Genomic DNA, 22,132 nt, shown 5'->3' with positions numbered 1-22,132 from the left:
GCATGGCTGGGGAGGAGGAGGAGGCATGGGAGGTCTTTCTACTGGCAGTAGGAGCACGCGATGCTTGGAGAGACCCTGCCTTCCACAAGGGGGAAAGGTCGCTGGACTTCTTTTGGGGTTACAGGTGGCTAGGTGGAGTCCTGCTAGAGCGGTTGGACAAGTTTTATGTGGGAGAGTGGGGAGGCTCTTGTGGAGGCGAGATTGAGCAGTTGGTGGGCACCACGTTGTTCGATCATTTCCCGGTTATCCTGACCCTTGACCCCCCAGCATCTGCCCTAGACACACGTTCTTGCCGGATCTCTGACTCGATCTATAGGAGGGAGGTGGTGACGAGACAGAGCAGATTTGGACCAGGGAGTGGGCTAGGAGGGACCGGATCGCAGAGGAGGTTGTAGAGGTCCTAGCGGAGTCGAGCAAAATTTGTCAAAGAGGCAGCTATACAGGCCAGGCAGCAGAGCTAGGAGGAGGAGAGAGCACTCCGGCAGGACCTTGCAGCCATGCAAAGATTATTACAGGAGGCAGCAGGGGATCCCACCCTCCACGCACAAGAGGAGCGAGTGCGAGGAGCCATTGCTGGCCTTGAGGACAGGCGCTCGGAGTTCTCTCTCCGCACCTCAGTAGCCTTCTGGGTGCGGAAGGGGGACATGATGTGCAGGGAGTTCTTTCAGGTGCACCAGCCTTGCACCGTAGGAGAGCAGATATGCAGCCTTAGGGATCAATATTGGAGGACTCATTCTAGCCCAGACGAAGTGATGGAGATTGCCACTGACTACTATAGATGCCTTTTCCAGCAGGAGACAGTCTCAGCTAGAGGACAACGATGTAGATAGCAAGTATGGGATCACATCCCGTCCCTTGTCACAAAGGAGATGGGACGCTCCCTTCTAGCCCGCTTCACGGAGAAGGAACTAGAGGAGGCTTTCCATACACAGGACGGGTAGAAATGCTCAGGAGAGGATGGCCTCTTTAAGGCCTTATTTACCACCTATTGGGAGGTGGTGAAGGACCCCCTACTGATGGCCTTCCAGGAGATTTTCACTTCAGGGCATACTAGAAAGTTTTTCGGCAAGCCTTATCAGTCTTCTCCCCAAAGGGGGAGACCGGTTGGAGCTTTCTCCTGTGGAGACCGATCACCTTATTGTCAGTGGCCTATAAGGCACTAGCAAAGATGATTGGTAGGCGACTACGCCCCTTGCTTCCAGATATCATCCATGTTACACAGATAGGCTTTGTCCAGGATAGAAGCATCCTGGACAATGTATTCACCTTCTTTGAGGCGACAGAGTGGGCTCAACACAGTGGGCAGAGACTGACCGTACTACTCTTGGATTTCGAGAAAGCTTACGACAGGGTGGATTGGGATTTCCTGGAGGGCACCATGGCGAGGTTGGATTTCCCCCAAGCTTGGATTCGTGGGTCTCTGCTCTTTACAGATTGGCCACCAACAGGGTTCTCATAGGTGGCAGGCGAGGGGTGGAGTTTTGATTGGAGAGATCGTTATGGCAGGGCTGCCCCTTGGCCTCGTACCTGTTCCTACTCTTTGTAGAGGCGATGTCTCATTTACTCAGGTCATGTGTGAGCGGATTACGCGGCCTTCGACTTCCCGTGAGAGAGGAGGCTGAGTTGTTAGACTTAGAGTATGCCGATGATACAACAATCTACATAGAGGACGATGAGTTGATGCTTGAGAGAGTGAGACTGGCTCTTGAGGTGTTCTATTCTGCAGCGGGAGCGAAAATCAACTGGCGAAAGTTGGTTGGTTTCCTCGTAGTCCTGGACTCTAGCACGGAGTGGGGCGTCCACCTAGGATTTAGATGGGTGAGTAGAGGGCAGACTCTCTGGTACCTAGGGTTCCAGGTGGGACTCGACATCACTCCTGCCCAGCAGTTTCTTCTAGTCCTCGATTCTATTCGGAGGAAGCTGACCTATTAGAGTACGGCTCATCTCTCATTAGCAGGCCAAGCCTTGGTGGTTTACCAGGTCCTCCTAGCGGCGGCATGGTACATCGCCTTGTGTTGGTGCTTCTCCTCATCCTATGTAGTTTAGCTTTGTCGCCTAGTGCAGAATTTTCTTTGGTCCGGGTGGTCAGACGGCTTCGGGGATTCCAGGGCCAAGGTGGCGTGGGCGACCATTATACGGCATTGATTAGAGGGAGGCCTAGGGATCATGGACCCACAATACTAGAGTATGGCCCTCTTGGGCAAGCTAGTTGTCCGCGGCCTCACACAAGGAGGGCAGACATCGAATGTCCTATTGCAGGAGAGTCTTTAGGATTGTAGACCGAGACTTGGCGGTGAGTGGAGGCCGTCCTTGAGATGGATCTTCACGTCAGCCTAGATCACCTCGCCCAGATCACCTTTCCTACGCAGCTTGCTCCACGTGTGGTAGTGCCTCTGTAAGGCCCTATTTTGATGCCCCCAAGGTTGGTAGGAGGAGATAGATCATTAGCCGGTGATTGGGAACCCCCAGGTCAAAGATCGAGAAGGGGCACAAATTGGCGAGTGCCCCCACATCTAGTGGGCTGGTTGGAAGGTCGGCCCGGCTCATACCATCAAGGCATGGCGGGAGGTGTACAGGACAGTAGACAAGGAGGTGCTACAACGAGTATCAGGCTGCCAGAGAGGAGTGGAGTTGAGGAGAAGGGAGATAGACGCAGCAAAAACTCAGGAGTGGCCTGCTCCCCCGAGAGGAGAGCCGATAGAGCTTAGGGAGGTATGGGTTGCTAGGTTTTCACCAGCAGGCAACCCCCTATAGGTGACAAGTAGAGTGGGCGGCGCTCCACCTGGGACCCTCATCACTGTACAGGAGGGGGGGCGTCTGGCCCTTGACAGAGGGCAGCAGGATGAGGGGATAGCTACCCTTTCATGGAGGAGGATACGGATGATTGGCCTGCAGTGGAAGACATGGCAACTGGATCCTTGTCTTCTGGCAGGAGCTCAGGGAGTGGCGCCTCTAGATATGGGAGGGCAGGCCACTTAATGAGTTGGAATGGGACTCGGGAGAGTGGCTATGGCCAACCACATCGGTCGCCAAGAAGCCATTGAGGTTCATGCAGTACACGGCGAGGATTGGCAGACACGTACTGATGTAGGAGGATATGGATTGGGCGCCGTCACGTAGCAGGCACTAGGCGGAGCACAGCATCACAAAGCCTTTCGGACGGACCTTTTGGCGCCGCCTATGGGATAGTTGGAGGTTGAGGAGGGTATCATATTTCTTATGGTTGGTGGCACATGGAGGTTTGGTGGTGGGAAGTTGGCTTACCCAGATGCAGAAGAAGGGAGGTTGTATGCGCTGCACACAAGAGCCTCTGGAAACACCAAAGCACTGCCTTTGGTTGTGTGAAGTGGTACAGCTCGTGTGGAGAGGTGCATGCCGCATCCTTCGCCGTATAGCACCTAGCCTTGGATGTATCTCATGGGGGGCTTTCTGTTGGCAAGTAGTAAGCCATGGCCGCCACCTTTTGTATGAGGCGGGGATGCAGGACACGATATTCATTTTCGAGGCAGGGTCATGCGCAGTGGTTGGTTTGGAGGCTCTACCTATCCGTGAGGTAGTGGAGCCCACAACAAACCGCTCTGAGGTATGGGAGATCGTAGGGAGTCTTACTGGTTGGCATATCTGGAAGGTGCGGTGTCAGAAGGCTTTTGGTGGAGAGAGACTGTCAGCACAGGCGACCTTAACAAAGCGCCAGACCTCCATCATCCACTCCCTCTGCAGCCGATGGATCAGGTATAGGGCGAATCTAGGGCTTGTCAAGAGCTCCGATGGCATTTCATGCGCACTTGGGGCAGCCAGGACACCTGTTTTTCGTGATGCAGGTAGGCAGCCCTAGATGGCGATACACCCCATCTCCATGGCTTCTTGCCCCCATCCCCCCTAGACCGCTTTGAGAGGCTTGTATACATGATGTACTTGTGACTTTCCATTAGCTCCAACTAGTCTGTTGAGCATGAGCACTCCGTTGTAATCTATTTTTCTGAGTAATATAATCAGCCACTTTTTACTTGCAATTTTTTGTTTGGGCAGGGTCAAAAGGGTTGAAATTAATTTTTAGGATTATTTAATTCTAAAAGCTAATTAAATGATTGGATAATGTTGAAAAATTGGTCTAGAAGGCTGCCAATTGGCAAAAATGCCAATGCAAATTGAGAAAACGTTTTTAGGGGTTAGGTCTCAACCATTCAGCTAGTTGACAGCCTGGGAGGGAGAGAGAGAGAGGGAGTTGCTGTTCCATTTTCTAATGAGAGAACAACAATTTGCTCTAGAGGACAGCCCCAGCAGGTAGGGGACAGCAAGGAGACACCTTTCAGGTGCGGGCAATAGCATTGTTGACCAAGTGACAACATTTTGGAGGTGCCTGGCAGTAGGTGATTGCATTATATACAGACTGGAGTAGGCAGCAGGCAGATTTTAGGGTCTTTTGGCGAAAAAAATCAAGTCTCTCTCTCATCTTGGCTTTCTTTGACCTCTAGTAATTTCTCAAAAGATCTCAACATTTCTCTGACATTCTCAACAGATCTCAGCCAAATTTGGTGGATAGCAGGAGGATTTCTGCTGTAAGCCCTAAACTTTGGCAAAAACTAGGGTTTGGCAGCCGCCTTGGGACTTGTGCCAATAGAAATAGGCTTCATACAGTGAAATCAGTACACAAAATTTGTAGAATTGACAAGAATTTGGATGCTACGTCATCCAATGTAAATTGGGGCAGCATTTGGCTAGTTGATGGTTCCATTGGTGCAATTGCTTGTTGAAAATCAAGGGGCCATTGGCCTAGTTTGCTTGTTGATTGTATGTACAACAGGGGGCTTTTGGATGAGCAAAAGATATTGTGGAATCTCAACTTGTACATTGTCCATTAGCAATTAAAGATAAAGGAATATTGAAAGGGACGCTAGCTTTGGGGCCAACCGAGTGTCTATTGTCCATGATTGTTAAGGTAATGTGTGCATTTGAGTTTATGCTTAGTTATTAATTGGTGTAATTAAGTGCTCGATTAGGTTTTACCACCATCCAAGGACGAAGGTTGGTCTCATGGTTCCATTGCCAGGATATGAGTCAATCCTTATATTTGGTGGGCCCGAGGCACATGATTGCAAGCCAAAGCTTTGTGCTAGTGCTGATTTTTGCTCTCAACTAAGAAATTACAGCAATATGTCTTCATAGAGTGAGATGGAATCAAGCAGTGATGATGCCTCTTAGTATGAACATTCACATGGGAATCAAGAAAATGCAATGCATGATCTTTGATAAGGCTCAGACCATGGACAATAAGCTGAAAATGTTGTTGTTGGGTAAGGCGTAGGACCTTCAAGACATAATGATGCTGATGACTAAGAAAGTGAAGAGGAATTTGATGACTTGTTTGAGATTCAGATGAGGACAGTAGCAAATCTCTTTGTTGAATTAGCAAAGGATCCTTGGTTCACCTCATTTTTGAATGCTCGGAAGAAGGATAGCAAGGGTAAGAAGAAGAAGTCTTATTCCGGGGGAGGTTTGTCATGGGGATGTGAAATTTTAAGATGCTCTAATCTTGTCAATAACATTTGAATTATTAATCAAATGTGCAAGGTTGTTTAGCGCATGTGATGCACATGGCAATTATTTGATGGTAACAAGCTAAGGACCTTGAGAGGATATACTTGTTGTCAAAGGTAAAAGTTGTGATAAGTTATGCGAGTTGGGCTTTGGAGTTTAGTTGGTGTCAGTTTTGACCCTTGGTGACACTAGGAACTAGCATTAATTAATTAATTAATTAATGCCAGTCTAAGGGTCAAGGGACCACTTGAGGTTGCAAATGTTCTAGCCAAGTTCATTATGGATGGGCACATTTAATTTTGGGCAACGTCAAAGGGGCTTAAATTAATTTTTAGGATCATTTAATTCTGAAAATTAAATAGATGGCTAGATAATGCCCAAAATGGGTTTAAAAAGCTGCCAGTTGGCAAAAATATCTATGCAAATTGAGAAAACGTTTTTGGGGCGTAGGTTTCAGCCATTCAGTTAGTTGATAGCTTGGGAGAGAGAGAGAGAAGGGGAGCTATAGAAGATAGCCATCTTGTGGCCTTGGTAGGTAGGGGAGAGTAGGGAGACACCTTCCAGGGGCGGACAACAACATTGTTGATTAGGTGACAACATTTTGGAGGTGTCTGGCAGTAGGTGACTGCATTAAATGTAGGGTAGAGTAAGTAGCAAGTGGATTTTAGGGTTTTTTGGTGAAGAAAATTAGATCTCTCTCATCTTGGCCTTCTCTCACCTTCTCTAGTAAATTTTCAAAACATCTCAGTATTTCTTAGCTATTCTCAGCAGATCTCAACCAAATTTGGTGGATAGTAAGAGGATTTCGATTGTAAAACCTAAAGTTTTATAGAAACTAGTGTTTGAAGCCACCTTGGGACCTGTGCCTGTTGGGATGTAAAGGTCCTTTATTCACTTCCTTGTATTGTACATTTGTATTATTATGTTATTCATGTGAATGCACCCTTACGGGCCCTAAGTATAAGTACATTTTATTCTTTATGTACCAACGCATTGTGGGTATACCCAAATCAGCTCGTACTCTCTTTGTCACTCTCACTCTCATTCTCACTCATCTACACACTTTCCTTGTTGCAAATCTTCACGCTTTCGCTAGCCGTGTACTCAACAACTGGTATTAGAGCTTTGGCCAAGGTTTTCATGCTCCTCGGAGTCCGTGCGAGACATCTCTAGTGTTTTGCTCGCGCGAAATCATATGGTCGTCACTTCGGCTGTTCGCTCAAGTCAGGTCGCCACTGATTTCAGGCACTGTGTGTTGCACTGTTAGTCGACAGTCCAAAAACGCTAAATCTGCACAGGCAGCAACAGATTTTGTCATGTTTTGTGCAGGTGAGAGGTCGTTTTTGACTTGGCAGACAGGTGTCAGGTTGTTTTGAACCAAGCGACACCAGGTGACAAGTTTTCATGTCAGCGGCTGGTCACGACTGACAGACGATAGGTTCTGTGGCATCAGAAGGCAATTTTCTGCAAGGCGACAGGTCATGACAGCAGGCAGCTGGTCAACCAGAGCAGATTCGTCACTTTCCAAGCATTTTTCGTCATTTTTTTTAATTTTTTTCCTGCAAGCAAGATCCTTGCTTTGACAGGGATTCGCATGTGGAAGCACCTAAGTAAAATTTCTTGACATTGGACGTGGAAAAATTGGGGCTTTTCATGTATTGATGAAATTTTGTTTAGCTAGGTCAGATTGGCTGACATTTACGCATTGTTGGACCTAGAAATTTGGGATTTTGTGCAGATTTTGGTAAATTTTTGCAATATTTGCACGTGTGATGGCTGGTTTATGTAAAAACAGCATAGGTTTATCGTTGGTTGGGCAACAACAGCAGTGTATTTGCTAGTTTAGCTTGTGCTCTTGCAGTTCTGTGCATTTACACTTGTGTTTGTGATAAAAATGGTTGCAACTTCTTCTAGTTTTGACATTAAGAGTTTGACGGAAATCAAACGGTTTGATGGTGAGGGTTTTAACCTTTGGAAAGACCATATGCAGGGCATATTGTTATTAAAGGATTGTGAGGATGCTTTTAGAAAGATAAATCCGCACAAATGTCTGATGCAGATTGGGCCAAAGTCAACAAAAAGGCTGTGGCTTATATAAAGATGGGTGTCATTGATGACATTTTGACAGACATTAAGGGCTTAGATACTGGTTATGCAATATGGGAGAAGTTGAAAACTACCTATGAGATCACCACACCTGTTGATCAAGTGCATTTAATGCGCAAGTTGGTGAATATGCGGCTGGATGAGTCCAAGCCTACAGTTGAGTACTTGAGTGCATTTACTGGTATTTTAAATCAGCTCAAGGATGCTAATTTGGATTTTGATGATAAGTTGAGGGCGATCTTTTTGATCATGACACTGTCTAATTCTTGGGAGACCTTGGTAGTTTCTCTCAGGAATAACCCCAATCTCTCATATGCTGGTGTAAGGGGTTCAATCTTGAATGAAGAAATTAGACATAAGTCTAGTGGAGAAGGCAACAACTTAGCTTACAATGTTAGAGGCAGGGCTGAAAAGAAAAATGCAAATGTTGGACAGAGAAGCAAAAGCAAGAGAAAAGGAAAGGAAAATAGTGATGTTACTCGCTATCAGTGTGGTTGGAAGGGCCTCAAGAAGCCTGATTGCAGGTACTACAAGAAGGATCAAGAGAGAAAGAAGAATGCAGGAGACAAAAAGAAAAAAGAGGATAAGATAGATGCATCTAAGGCAGCCAAAGGCAAGGAAAAGGCCAATGTGACCTCCAGTGTAGTCATAGAGGAGCTCTCGGATGCAGAGGCTGATGTACTAGGTGCAGTATATTATGATGCCCTTGTATGTCACATGCAAGATATGCAGATTATCAAGGCTGATGTGATTGATGCACTTTTGTTAGCTGATGATGGTGTCACTCGGACTTGGATTGTTAACTCTGGTGCCTCTTTTCATGTAACTCCTTGCTTGGAGTGTTTTGCTATGTTCAATGCAAGCAGTTATGGAAAAGTATATCTTGGAAATAACCATGCTTGCAGCATTGATGCGGTAGACACTGTACACTTGTCTTTGGATAATGGGCAAGAGCTTGTGTTGAAAGATGTCAGATATGTGCCTGGCATCAAGAAGAGTTTACTATCTGTTGGATAGCTTGACTTGCATGGTTACACTACACTGTTTGGTGGTGGTTTGTGAAAATTGAAAAAGGTTCCATGCTGATTGCAAAAGGATTCAAGAAGAGCACTTTGTATTGTCTGCACTGTAAAGCTTTGAATGACAAGTTTCTTGTAGTCGCTGAAATTGGCTGTCGTTTGGAGTTGTGGCATAAGAGATTAGGAAATATGAGCCAGAAAGGACTTGATGCCCTTACCTCTTTGAAGAGGATTGATGGAAAAGGCTCTAAACTTCATTTTTGTAATGATTGTCAGTTTGGAAAGCAAATGAAAAACTCCTTTTACTTTAGTGTCTCCCGTTAGTCCAATGTCTTGGTCTTAGTGCATTCTGATGTATGTAGTATGCTTGTGAAATTGTTGGGTGGTGTTGTATATTTTCTCTCTTTTATTGATGATTGTTCCAGGAAGATTTGGGTTTATCTGTTGATAAAGAAAAGTGAAAGTATTTGCTGTTTTTAAAAAATTTCATGCATTTGTGACCACTTAGATAGGTAGAAAGCTGAAATGCTTGAGAATTGATAATGGGGGTGAGTTCATATCTATTGAGTTTAAGTCTTTTTGTGACTTGCATGGAATCAAGAGGGAGCTTAGAACTCCTTACAGCCCTTCTTCAAATGGTGTGGCTGAAAGATATAATAGGACTTTATGTGAGAGAGTGCGGTGCATGTTGTCCACTGCTAATCTCCCTCATGAATTTTGGGGAGAGGCACTTAAAACCGTGGTTTATATCAGCAACCGCTCTCCAAAGAGGTTCTTAAATAATGGCATCCTTGAGGAGGTTTGGTCTGGCAAATCGGCCTCATATGACCATTTATGGATATTCGGTTGTGATGCTTTTGTACATGTTAGAGATGAGTTGAGGAGTAAACTTGACCGGAAATCCACGAAAGGCATTTTCATGGGCTATGGTGATGGGGGTGAATTTGGCTATAGAGCGTGGCTACCACAGTCCAAGCAAATTGTTCGCAGCCATAATGTTGTGTTTAATGAGGCAAAGTTGTTGAAAAGTACTTTAGCCTTTGATGAAGACATGAAAAAGGTCGAACTTCAGAATTTGCAGCCATCTATTACTTCAAATGATGAGCCTCATGATGTTGTACCACAAGCTGAAATGGATGATCAGCCTGTTATTTTTGAGCCAAATGATGATGGACAACAAATAGAAGCACAAGGAGGTCATGGATAGCAAGATAAGACTTTCTGATGATGAAAATGAAGGTGCTGGAAATGAAAATGAAGGTGCTGTATAGCATGAATAGCATGCTGAAAATGGCCTACAGCAGCCAATAAATGCTGAAATCAACATGCTTTCAGATGTAGACCCGATTCGTGAGAAAGGACTTTATGTATTCCTGAGAAAGGAGGAAGATTGGTTTCATGGTTCCATTGCCGAGATACGAGTCAATCCTTTGATTTGGTGGGTTGAGGCACATGATTGCAAGCCAAATCTTTGTGCTAGTGCTAATTTTTGCTCTTAGCTAAGAAATTACAGCAATATGTCTTCATATAGTAAGATGGAATCAAGCAGTGATGATGCCTCTTAGTTTGAACATTTACATGGGAATTACGGAAATGCAATGCATGATCTTGGATAAGGCTTTAGACTATGGACAAAAAGTTGAAAATGTTATTGTTGGGAAAGATGTTGGGCCTTCAAGGCATAGTACGCAAATGACTAGAAATGTAAAGAGGAATTTGATGATGAGTTTCAGAATTGAATGAGGATAGTAGCAAATCGCTTTGTTGAATTGACAAAGGATTCTTAGTTTACCAAATTTTTGAATGGTCTGAAGAAGAAGAACAAGGATAAGAAGAAGAAGTCATCTTTTGGGAAAGATTTGTCAAGGGAACTTGAAATTTTAAGATACTTTAATCTTGCCAATAGCATTTGATTAAGTTATTAATCAAATATGTTAGGTTGTTTAGCACATGTGATTCACATGGTAGCCATTTCATAGTAATAGGACAAGGACCTCGAGGATGTAGAGGGTGCCAATGATAAAAGCTGTGATAAGTTATGCGAGCTAGGCTTTGGGGGTTAGATGGTGTAATAAGTGTTAGCGGTGACACTAGAAACTAGCATTAATTAATTAATCAATGTCAATCTAAGGTTCAATAGAGGTTGTGGACCACTCCAGGTTATAAATGGCCTAGCCAATTTAATTATGGATAGACATATTTAATTTTAGATGGGGTTAGAAGGGTTGAAATTAATTTTTAGGATTATTTAATTTTGAAAATTAATTAAATGGTTGGATAATGCTCAAAAATTGGTCTAGAATGCTATCGCTTGACAAAAATGCCCATGCAAATTGAGAAAACGTTTTTGGAGGTTGGGTCTCAGTCATTTAGTTAGTTGACAGCCTGGGAGAGAGAGAGAGGGAGTTGCTAGTTAATTTTTTGATTAGAGAATAACAATTTGCCACAGAAGACAACCACCTAAGGGTTTGGGTAGGGAAGGACAGCAGGGAGACACTTTGCAAGGGCAAGTAATAGCATTGCTGAGAAAGTGACAATTTTTTGGAGGTGCCTAGTGGTAGATGATTGCATTAAATATAGGTCGGTGTAACTAGTCTTCCTCCTCGGATAGGGTGGTAAATAACTTGATTAAGCACTATTTACAGCAATTAACAAATTCACAAAATTGAAAAGTACACTTTGCCATGTAATCTTGGATATTGGACACCCCGTTGGCCCCAAAACTCGCACCCCTTTCGGTATTTATTTAACTTAATTGAAGAACAAGTTGATGTACAATGATATTCTCCCAATCCCTTTCGGTATTTCAACTCCCCTTGTTGTTCAAAATGACGAGTAAGTCTTTAATCTGATTTGCCCCTTGATTCGAGCAATCAATTGGCCTTCACTTGCTTTGATAGAAATGGAAAATGCCCCAAATTCAATGATTTGATGGTCCCTTCACTTAAATAGGCTAAAGAAAAGGTTTACCGCTGTTGAATCCAAGTCTTGGAGCTTTCAAATGTTGGCACGCTTCTCAAGGCTGCTGCTAAACCCAATTTTTGTTGCAGATTAGGGTTTACAACAGAGAAATCTGAAATTTGTTAGCCTTTGGTGATCTTAATGCTGCAATCTTTGTAGCAAGGCTAGGGAGTGAGAGAGAATGGTGAGGAGAGACAAAATTTAGACTTCGCCAAGAATTGAAGAAAACCTGTTATTTATTGCTGCTGCTCCGTCTCAATAACTTGTAGATGCAATGAACTAAAGAAAATCTATCATTTACTACTGCTGCCCTGTCTCAATAGCTTGTAGATGTTGTCTCTTGCTGTTGATTGGTCTTCTTCGCCCCTGGCTGCCTCAGAAGGTCATTCAATGGCTGCAAATCGGGTAACATCTCCCCGCTCTCTCTTGCAGGTTGAATACACTAAAAATGTCTCTCTCTAGCCTCTAAGGACGTTGTTCAGTCTTGCATGGGCATTTTTGACAAGTGGCAGCCTTTTCAAACGGTTTTTTTACAATTTTCATAATTAAATATTAATTTTCAGCCTTTAATTAGTAAAAATTAATCTAATAATTTTTTGGGTGCTTAGAAAAATAATCAGACTGACCAATAATTAAATTGGCTAGGCATCTTCCACTCCCGAGTCTCTCTGTGCCATCTTTGACCATCAGATTGGTGTTAGGTACCATTAAACACTAGTTTGTCTAGTGTCACCAATTGAGACTTATGGCTAAATGAATGACCTATGCCAACAACTGGCACCAGATACCAAGAAGTACTTGTGCGGCATAAGTTATAACAACTTTTGCCTTTGACATATCGTGATTTCCTCGGGTCCCGGGCTTGTAAATTTACTCTAACCTCAGTTACACCTCACATATGCAACATTTACTTAACCATGTGATTAAAAATTAATCCACATGTTAAGTGAGGTTTCAAAAATACATGTTCTCATGACAGCCCTCCCCTTAAAATCCTTGCAATTGTGCACGATTGCACTGCCAAATGCATTAAAAGCAAAATAGTGGATTGGAATTTCCACAAGACATCATAGTTAATACAGCATTGTGCACTGTTGCTCAGCCATTCCATATGCCCAACACATGCTGAAAATTTCCAGCCAATCATAACATACCATAAGACTCACAAAGAATCTTATGAAAAAAGGCATAGCTAGATTATCATGTGATATGTCTATTTCTCATGAGCTCAACTCATCTAGCAAAACCAAACCATAGCATAGCATAACCAAGCATAAACCATGGCTAAAACATCAATGCCATCATAATATATGCTGTTGTCCATGGAACTAGATGTAAACCATTGAAAACTGAGCATAATCTGATCGTAAACTGATTACTTGCTGATCTGAGAATTGATCACAAATTGCTGCAAATGTGATGCCAAAGTAATCACAAACTCATTGCAAAAACTGATCAACAATCAATGCAAAAACTGATTCAAAAAGTGACCATAAATGGTTCTCAAGTTGATCAAAAACTAAGCTGAAACTGATCGGAAGTTTTATCTTAAAATTGAGGCAAAATTTATGCCAAATTGATTATAAGGTGATGCAAAAGTATAGTTCTAGTGCTACATCAGAGATCCACTATATACGAGAGCTGTCAATAATTGGAGGAGTGGAAGTGCTACCTCCCCCTTGAGCATTAGACAATAATTGGGATCCTTGCTCTGCTGAACCTGACGAAGCCTGAACTAAAGAGTGGTGTCCCGGCAACGGAACCATGTAACTAGCCTTCCTCCTCGAATAGGGTGGTAAATAACCTTATTAAGCACTATTTACAGGAATTAACAAATTCACAAATAAAACTAAAAAGTACACTTCACCATGTAATCTTGGACATTGGACACCCTGTGGCCCCAAAATTGGCGCCCCTCTCGGCATTTATTTAACTTAATTAAAGAACAAGTTGATGTACAATGGGATTCTCCCAATCCCTTTTGGTATTCCAACTCCCCTTGCTGTTCAAAATGATTAGCAAGTCTTTAATTTGATTTGCTCCCTGATTCGGGCAATCAATTGGCCTTCACCTGCTTTGATGGATATGGAAAATGCCCTAAATTCAATGATTTGATGGTTCCTCCACTAGAATAGGCTAAAAATAGTTTTAGCTCTGTTGAATCTAGGTCTTGGAGCTTCCAATTGTTGGCACACTTCTTGAGGCTATTGCTAAACTCCAATTTTGCTGCAGATTAGGGTTTACAATAGAGAAATCTGAAATTTGTCAGCCTTTGGTGATCTCAATGTTGTAATCTTTGTAGCAAGGCTAGGAGATGAGAGAGAATGCTGAGGAGAGAGAAAATTCAGACTTTCTTCGTGAAGAACTGAGGAAAATTTGTCATTTACTATTGCTGCCCTGTCTCAACAGCTTGTAGATGCAATGAACCAAAGAAAATCAGTCATTTACTGATGCTACTTTGTCTCAACAGCCTGTAGGTACCGTCACCTGTTGTTGATTGGTCTTCTCTTGTCCTTGGTTGCCTTAGAAGATTCTCCAATGGCTGCAAATCAGAACAAGAGCATCTCCCCCCTCTCTCTTGCAGGCTGAATATACTAAAAATGCCTCTCTCCAGCCTCTAAAGACGTTTTTCAGTCTTGCATGGGCATTTTTGACAAGTGGCAACCTTCCTAAATGGTTTTTCTACCATTTTTTATAATTAAATATTAAATTTCAGCCTTTAATTATTGAAAATTAATCTAATAATTATTTTGGTGCCTTGAAAAATAATTTGATTGGCCAATAATTAATTTGGCTAGGCAACTTGCATTCCTGAGTGTCTCTGTGGCATCTTTGACCATCAGATTGGCATTAGATACCATTAAACACTAGTTCTCTAGTGTCACAAATTGACATTTATGGCCAAATGAATGACCAAGGCTAACAATTGGCACCAGATACCACCAAGTACTTGTGCAGCATAACTTATAGCAACTTTTGTCTTTCACATGCCATGATTTCCTGGAGTCCCGGGCTCGTTAATTTACTCTAACCCCAGTTACACCTCACATGTGCAACATTTACTTAACCATGCGACTAAAAATTAATCTACATGTTAAGTGAGGTTTCAAAAATACATGTCCTCATGACAGTCGAAGCAAGTAGCATGCAGATTTTAGCGTTTGCTCACGAAGAAAATCAGATCTCTCTCATCTTGGCTTTCTTTGACCTTCTCTTGTAATTTTTCAAAAAATCTTAGCATTTCTCAGACATTCTTAGTAGATCTCAGCCAAATTTGGTGGACATCAGGAAGATTTTTGCTGTAAACCCTAAAGCTCTGCAGAAATTAGGGTTTGGCAACCATCTTGGGACACGTGTCAATAGGAATAGGCCTCATACACTGAAATTAGCACACGGAATTCGTGGAATTGATAGGAATTTTGGATGCTAAGTCATCCAATGTAAATTGGGGTAACATTTGGCGAGTTATTGGTTCCATTTGTGCAATTCCTGGGTGAAAATCAAGGGGGAATTGGCCCAACTTGCTTGCTGATTGTATGTATAGCAAGGGACTTTTGGATCAGCAAAGGAGATGGAATCTCAACTTGTACACTATCCATTAGCAATTAAAGATAAAGAAATACCAAAAGGGGCGCCGGTTTTGGGGCCAACGAGGTGACTATTGTCCAAGATTGTTAAGGCAATGTGGGCATTTGAGTTTATGCTTAGTTATCAATTGCTATAATTAAGTGCTTGATCATATTTTACTACCCTATCTGAGAAGGAAGGCTGGTTTTAGCCATGTGAGTATCTAGCCTCTGTTTTTTTTTTATTGAGCTTCAATTTGCCCTGTCTAGTAGTGATCGAGCCTTTGTGGACTACATTTACTGCTCCCAGACTTCTCCAAAGGTTTTCTGGTCTGCGATTTGGGATTTGTTAGAGTATGATACTCTCTCCAACTCATACTCTCTGCCTTGGTCCTAGAGACATTGGAGTTTGGGGGTTCATATGCACTTTGCATGTTCGATCTCTTTAGTGATGCTAGAAGTCGATTTGAATCATTCTTCTTTATCAAAGAGATCTCCTTTATTATCCCACAATGCAACGTTATCATTGATGTTTTGTTTTATTGTAGACTTAAAGTAGACTACATTAAATGGTAACTTAAAACTATTAAGCAATGCAATGCTAAGCTTTAGTTGATATTTCTTTTATTGCTACTTTAAAAATTACAGTAATTTCAATGTATTATGGAAAGCAACAAAAAATGGAGATGAGGTTAAGTCAGCATGCTTTTGTAGCTCTTTGTAATTTAGGCTATAGCTTGCTTCAAGACAAAAGATCGTAACCTAGTGCGTTTGCTTCATTGAGCATCATATATTGTCATTCATTCGTTATGCCTCTTCAATGTGCATTGTCTTTGAGTTAACCTGACTCTAATTGTGTTCTTTATCAGTCTGTGCTTTGTGTTACAATTGTGTTTGCTATCTATAAACAAGTATTTCTTTACACTTGTCGGTAGCTGTTTGGATACAATCCCTATGTCTTTTAACATTTTGCAGTTAGGCTTATATCAGCATGACGACGAGTTGCATGTTTGTTGAAGTATTAGGTGGCTTGTGGGATGTGTGCTGCAAATATGTAGGTAAAATGTGTGGCAAATTTAATTGTACTTTGTAAACATTGCTGAATCCTTCAGGAAGGGTAGCTTTTTAAATTTATATGTGAGGTTTTCATGAACTGAAGGTTTTGCCATTTAATAGATTAGCTTGTCCGCATCCGAGGAATTCACCACCTTGTCTTCCTTGTTATTGGGGCTTTTTTGATTTCAAGAATTATTCGTGTGTTTGGGTGACTGGGAAATAGGGATTACTTATGTATCAAATTTGAGGAGTTGGTGCTTGATCACTTTCAAAATATAGATCAATATCTTGAGGTTGACATTATTAGTGACAAATCATATTCTGGTTGTAGTAGTGTTGAAAAGAAGGTATGGAAGTGAGTATGTGTACATGTAGGTCAAGTTTCCTAGGTTCAAGCAATGAGTGCAACTGATAACTTTCTGACAATTGTGATTGCATGCATTGCAGCATATGAAGTCCTATCAGATGAAGAGAAGCGGAAAAATTATGACTTGTTTGGAAACGAGCAAGGGCGTGCTAGGGAAGCACAAGACACTCATGGTGACTACAGTGGTTTTCACAATTCGAACACTCATGGAAGCTCACAGGGATGGACACATTTTTCATATGATTCAAGTGATGGAAAAAGATATTGGTTTGAACAGCATGGTAATGATTTTGGACCTGGAGACACTTCATTCACACAGGGAGGTTTCAGAAGTTCTTCTGGAAGACAGGAGCAGTCATCTACATTTGGTTTTGGAGGAGATTCAAGTTATTTTGGCAATCTTTTCAAAAACCTTTTTTCATCTGCAAAAGACAGACAGTACAGTGGTCACAGCACTGGCTCAGGAAAGTCACATGGGAAAAGTAGCTCTCAAGGCACTCAAACAAACCAGTTCAATATTGAGTCTGAGCAACTAACCCCTAAATCCTTAAAGAAAAAAGTGCTTGACCAGTTCTATACATGGGCTGTAGTTTTCTCACTTGGTGTTTCCAAAAACTTGAAAGAAAAGTTGCAAGTACTTGAGGACATTTCGAGCAATCTTCGTGGAAGTATCAAGGTTGTGAGACAAATGCTCCCCTTAATTTGTTACTTTAAAGTCATTTTCTCCTTGTTAAAAAAATTAAAGCCAACTTCTTTCAAAGATCCTAATACCTGCTAGATGAAAGAATATTGCAATGCTGAGACAACATCGTGCTTGACAGCAAGATGGAAAAAAAATACCTAGTAAAAACCCAAAACTAGAAGTTGAGACATGGACGTGTCTGTATCTGTGTATCTGTATATGTATGGAGGTACTCCTCTCTCTCTCTCTCTATATATATATATATATATATATATATATATGTATGTATGTATGTATGTATGTATGTATGTATGTATGTTTTTGGGGGGTTTTGGGGGGTTTTGGGGGGGGGGGGGGGGGCACCTCCATACATATACTTAAACAGATATTTGATATATAGATAAAGACATGTCTCAACTTCTAGTTTTGGGTTTATACCAGGTAGTTTTTTCATCTCCCTGTCAAGCACGATGTTGTCTCCTTATTGCAAGAGTGACAGATTAAGCTATACTAGTGGCCAATTTGGCCAATGAGACAAGTCACAAGCCAATATACAACAAGTTTATGGAGTGTCATGGGAAAACTGCAAAGACATAGCTTTAGTCAAACGCATCCCATGTCTAGTCCCTATCTAGCATGCTATGAGAGTACAATTATCATGAGTAATCTTCTGCAACTCCATTCAAAGGGTATGACTCTTATGTCATACATGGGGCACAGAGACAAGGGGGACTGTTGTATCTCATATGTGCTTTTGTAGGCACTATACTCTCCTCTACAATGCCATGATGTGATGGGTCACACACACACACACACGCGCGCGCGCGCGTACGCACGCACGCACAGAGCTGACATTTATCAATGCCTTTTCCAGGTTGGATATGTGAACTGTGAGACACATAAAACACTTTGCAAAGAGCAACATATATGGCCCGTAAAGGCTCCCAAATTGGTGCTTTATTCTTTGAGGAGCAATGGGAAATTGAGCCCATTAGAGTATACTGGGGAGTGGTTGGTTAAGGATGTAAAGAATTACTGTGTGGAAGTTCTACCAAGGTTCACAAAGCACGTGCATATTGAAGAATTGGAAGATCACTTGAACATTGAACCAAACACCCCTCACGTTATATTGTTTACACGAAAAAAAGAAGCAGCTGCTGTATGGCGTGCAGTTAGTGGACTATTTCATGGGCGAGTCATCTTTTACGATGTTCAGGTTTGATTCATCTGCAAACTATCATACTAGTGTAGTGTGTACGCATATGCATGCACAAATGCATGTGCATGATTATCTTGGCTTGTTGTTTATGTTGATGCTTCCCTGTTATTCATGTATGAGCAGGGGGAAATCTTCTTACTCCTGTTTACATGTGCAGGTCGATGAGGACAATTTTCCTCTTATTTCAAGTAAGTTCGCTGTGAATGTGCTGCCAACTGTGGTTGGTATTTATGCAAATGGTGAAATCCATACCTTAAATAGTGGCAACAGACTGGAGTTAATTAGTTCCTCGTTGGAAGAATTCAAAGGCTTGATTCAGAAATTTGAGGAGAAAAGTAAAGCTGCAGAGCCCAGGAAAGAAAAAGAAAAGGGTGACAATGAAATACCGTTGTTAACTAAGAATAACTTAAAAAATATATGTAGTCCAGACACGGCTCTGTGCATCATTGGAGTTTATAAATCAGCCAGTGGAAAAGAATCAGTGAGGAAGATATTAAAAGAGGTAACTTTTTCATCTCAGTTGGAGACCTGCTGTGACTATGCATATAAAGCATATTTTTGTTTTTGCTTTGAGTGTATTTAGCAAAAGGCAATTGTTACTGTTGTGTTTGAAGTCTTATTAGTATTGAAATGTCCTGTATTGAGGTAGGTTGGATCAATGTGTACTAGATGGAAATTTTGATGGTGAAAGTACATGTTTTTGGTTGTTTGTCACTAATGATTATCCTGGATGTTCTGCCTATTTTAGGCATGCCAGAAAAATTGGAGTTGAGGCTATGGTTTTGTGGTTGTGTTCGTCCTGATATTATTCAGTTCACTGGGCATGCCTGTAAAGTGCTTTATGTGAAAGTCAAATCATTGTGGAGCTTTTCTTTTTGCATGCAGATTTCTCAGAAGAGCTTAACACGGAGGGGACAAAGACTGAACTCCAGAAATCCTGTTTCTTATGCTGTTCTAGATGCAAACAATCAGTCAGCATTTCTTGTTTCATTTGATCAAAAAACTTTCAAAGGTCGTGATGTTGTTCTAGTTGCATATAAACCAAAGAAGAAAACTTACATCCTGTATGATGGGCCTAGAACTCTTGAAGACATTGAAAACTTCATTGTGGAAGTGATCAGCGGCGATGTACAGCTAAAACCTGTCTCACGAGATCCAATTTTGGCATAAGACCATCTCTTCCTGTTTGTTCTGTCCTTATACAAGTACAAGGTGCTCAATTGACAGACAGATTGCATGTCCAGGCTGCGAGACTGCTCAAAACAAGGAGAGCAAAACCTCCATATTGGCTTCACACATACTAGTCCCATGTGCCACACTATGTATACCAAGTTGTTGTATATAGGTAATGACATGGCACACTTAGAAGTGGCTGGGGCATGTGTAAACATGGGACGAGAATTTTTAGGATTGAACCATTGAAATGTATAGCATAAAAACTGGTTCGCAAACAACAAATGAAGTTCCAAGGTGTATGTCGCTGTGAAGGTACTGGCAATCTATAATCAGAGGGTGCCAAAAAACCTATTCTTTGGTTCTCAACATGTCTTTTAAACGAATCAGCTGTATATATCACAAAGGGGTTGCTGTTCATTGAGTATATGCTTGTTAACAGCTGTTCTTACATTTGAGGCTTTCTGAGTTATCATGGTTAAATATGAGCATATGGCTTGGACATAAGTACATGCTAGCTGACAAGTTTGAGTGCGCTCACACACACACACACAGCTTGTGTGTGTGTGTCTCTCTCTCTCTCTCTCTCTCTCTCTCTCTCTCTCTCTCTCTCTCTCTCTCTCTCATGCATGTGTACATACGCATGTGCACATAGGCATGTGCACACGTGGTCGTGGACATTGATATAGCCGTGCAAGTTGGAGTTTGAATCAGAAATTCAGGCATTAGATATGCAAACATTATATCTGTCTTGATTTGACAGAGGCAAATTAAATCTTGTGCACATTTCAACTCTTAATAAGCCTTAATTGCCGAGAATTATTCAACTTTGGGATTTCTCTGTTGCAATCTATTTAGACAAAACATTTGCAAAGAATCTATATGGCATAAATAGGTCTCTTGAATTCTGATGGTGATGGAACTATTGGCATCAAGAGATCAATGTAAAGCAAACCTTGAGTGATTCATCATCTCAACATTTTTTATACTTGGCGTGTGGTCTGATTGGTGTCTTCAAGTTGCCCATTTAACAAACTATCCATCTATGAGGAAGATGTATGTTTGTCATTGGAATTACATTTGAGAAGAAGGTTTTAATGCTAGTTGATAGGAGGTGAAGTGTACTTAATGACTATTCCAACTAAATTGGTTTAGATGCCTTCGCCTATTATCTTCTAATTGAGGAATCACTACACTAATTATAGCAAGTATGATTCCCATAAAAATTGTTGTAAACATTGAATTAGTCAATCTAGGGACATACCCAAACATTTACAAGGATGTCTTTGTATTGGTCATTGGTTCTAATATAATTGACACACTGACACTAAGAATATGAAATCCCCAAAAAGAGGGAAGTCCCTTGCTTATTTATTTTTGTTGGTTCCAATTTTCTCTCCATGAAAATAGTATGCATTTTTTCTTGAGTAGACCTAGTACTTTGGTGGTAGCTGTCGTCATAATGAAACGATGTATGATGTCCAAATGAATTGACGCATGAATTGCTCTTTGGGTGTCATGTTAGATATTGCCTCCCTTAGAGCAATGTTTGAAGTAAGTACTTCATATATCAATAGGGATTTGTGTGGGCTTCTCTTTGACCTTGTTCGGCAAGCTTGTACAAGACCCCTCTTTGTTCTTGTATTAGTTGGATGATAATGATTTATCTCTACAAGTATATGAATTTGTAATTGATTTTATGATATATTTCTATGATGTTTGAGATCCACTACCATATTGTAATGCTCCTAAAGGAGCATAATTGGGATTCTCTTAAAACCAACATTAGGTGGAATATGGACTCAAAAGGCCCAGGTGGTTAAATGACTCTTAATGACGAGAATTGAGATGGCCAACGAGAGAGGGGGTGGTGTGTACATTTTATCCACTCTTCCTACCACTTTTCTCTTGCTATGTCCCTCTTCCCTCCCCTCCCTCTCTACATTCCTCCAAAATTGGATTTTTTTTCCCCAAAACCTCTTCTTATGATATGTATAATTAAAACATGCATATTTTTGTCTTTCTACAAGATATGCTTTCACTTTGGTTATTCTCTTATCTCAATTCTATAAATCTTCTTAGTTTTATATGCTCCTAGCTTCTCTTAGCCATAGCTACATAACCCCCAGTTTCTCTTAGCCATAGTCACACAACACCCAACCTCTTTTTTTCTTCCATGATCATTCTTTTACCTCCATTACACAAATCGTCTCAACTTTCTATCCTCATAGAGCTAGATTTTTGTCTTTCTACAAGATATGCTTTCACTTTGGTTATTCTCTTATCTCAATTCTATAAATCTTCTTAGTTTTATATGCTCCTAGCTTCTCTTAGCCATAGCTACATAACCCCCAATTTCTCTTAGTCATAGTCACACAAACACCCAACCTCTCTCTTTCTTCCATGATCATTCTTTTACCTCCATTACACAAATCGTCTCAACTT

General features: G+C 41.6%; 1 protein-coding gene across 1 annotated transcript in view; it reads left to right on the top strand.

Moving 5' to 3' along the window:
- Positions 1-20,105, top strand: part of ATERDJ3A (DNAJ heat shock N-terminal domain-containing protein) — a 112,579-nt gene extending 92,474 nt beyond the window's left edge. The window contains exons 4-7 of the mRNA XM_087670514.1: positions 16,694-17,289; positions 18,170-18,511; positions 18,672-19,016; positions 19,400-20,105. Of these exons, the coding sequence (XP_087526640.1) occupies positions 16,694-17,289; positions 18,170-18,511; positions 18,672-19,016; positions 19,400-19,684 (1,568 nt within the window). The 3' untranslated portion in view covers positions 19,685-20,105. The remainder of the gene's footprint in view (positions 1-16,693; positions 17,290-18,169; positions 18,512-18,671; positions 19,017-19,399) is intronic.
- Positions 20,106-22,132: the final 2,027 nt, after the last annotated feature.

Source organism: Lygodium microphyllum, chromosome 28, assembly GCF_053477565.2.
Source record: "Lygodium microphyllum isolate KBCC chromosome 28, Lygodium_microphyllum_v1.1.10, whole genome shotgun sequence".
Lineage (NCBI taxonomy): Eukaryota > Viridiplantae > Streptophyta > Polypodiopsida > Schizaeales > Lygodiaceae > Lygodium > Lygodium microphyllum.
This window is presented reverse-complemented; position numbering and strand designations above follow the sequence as displayed.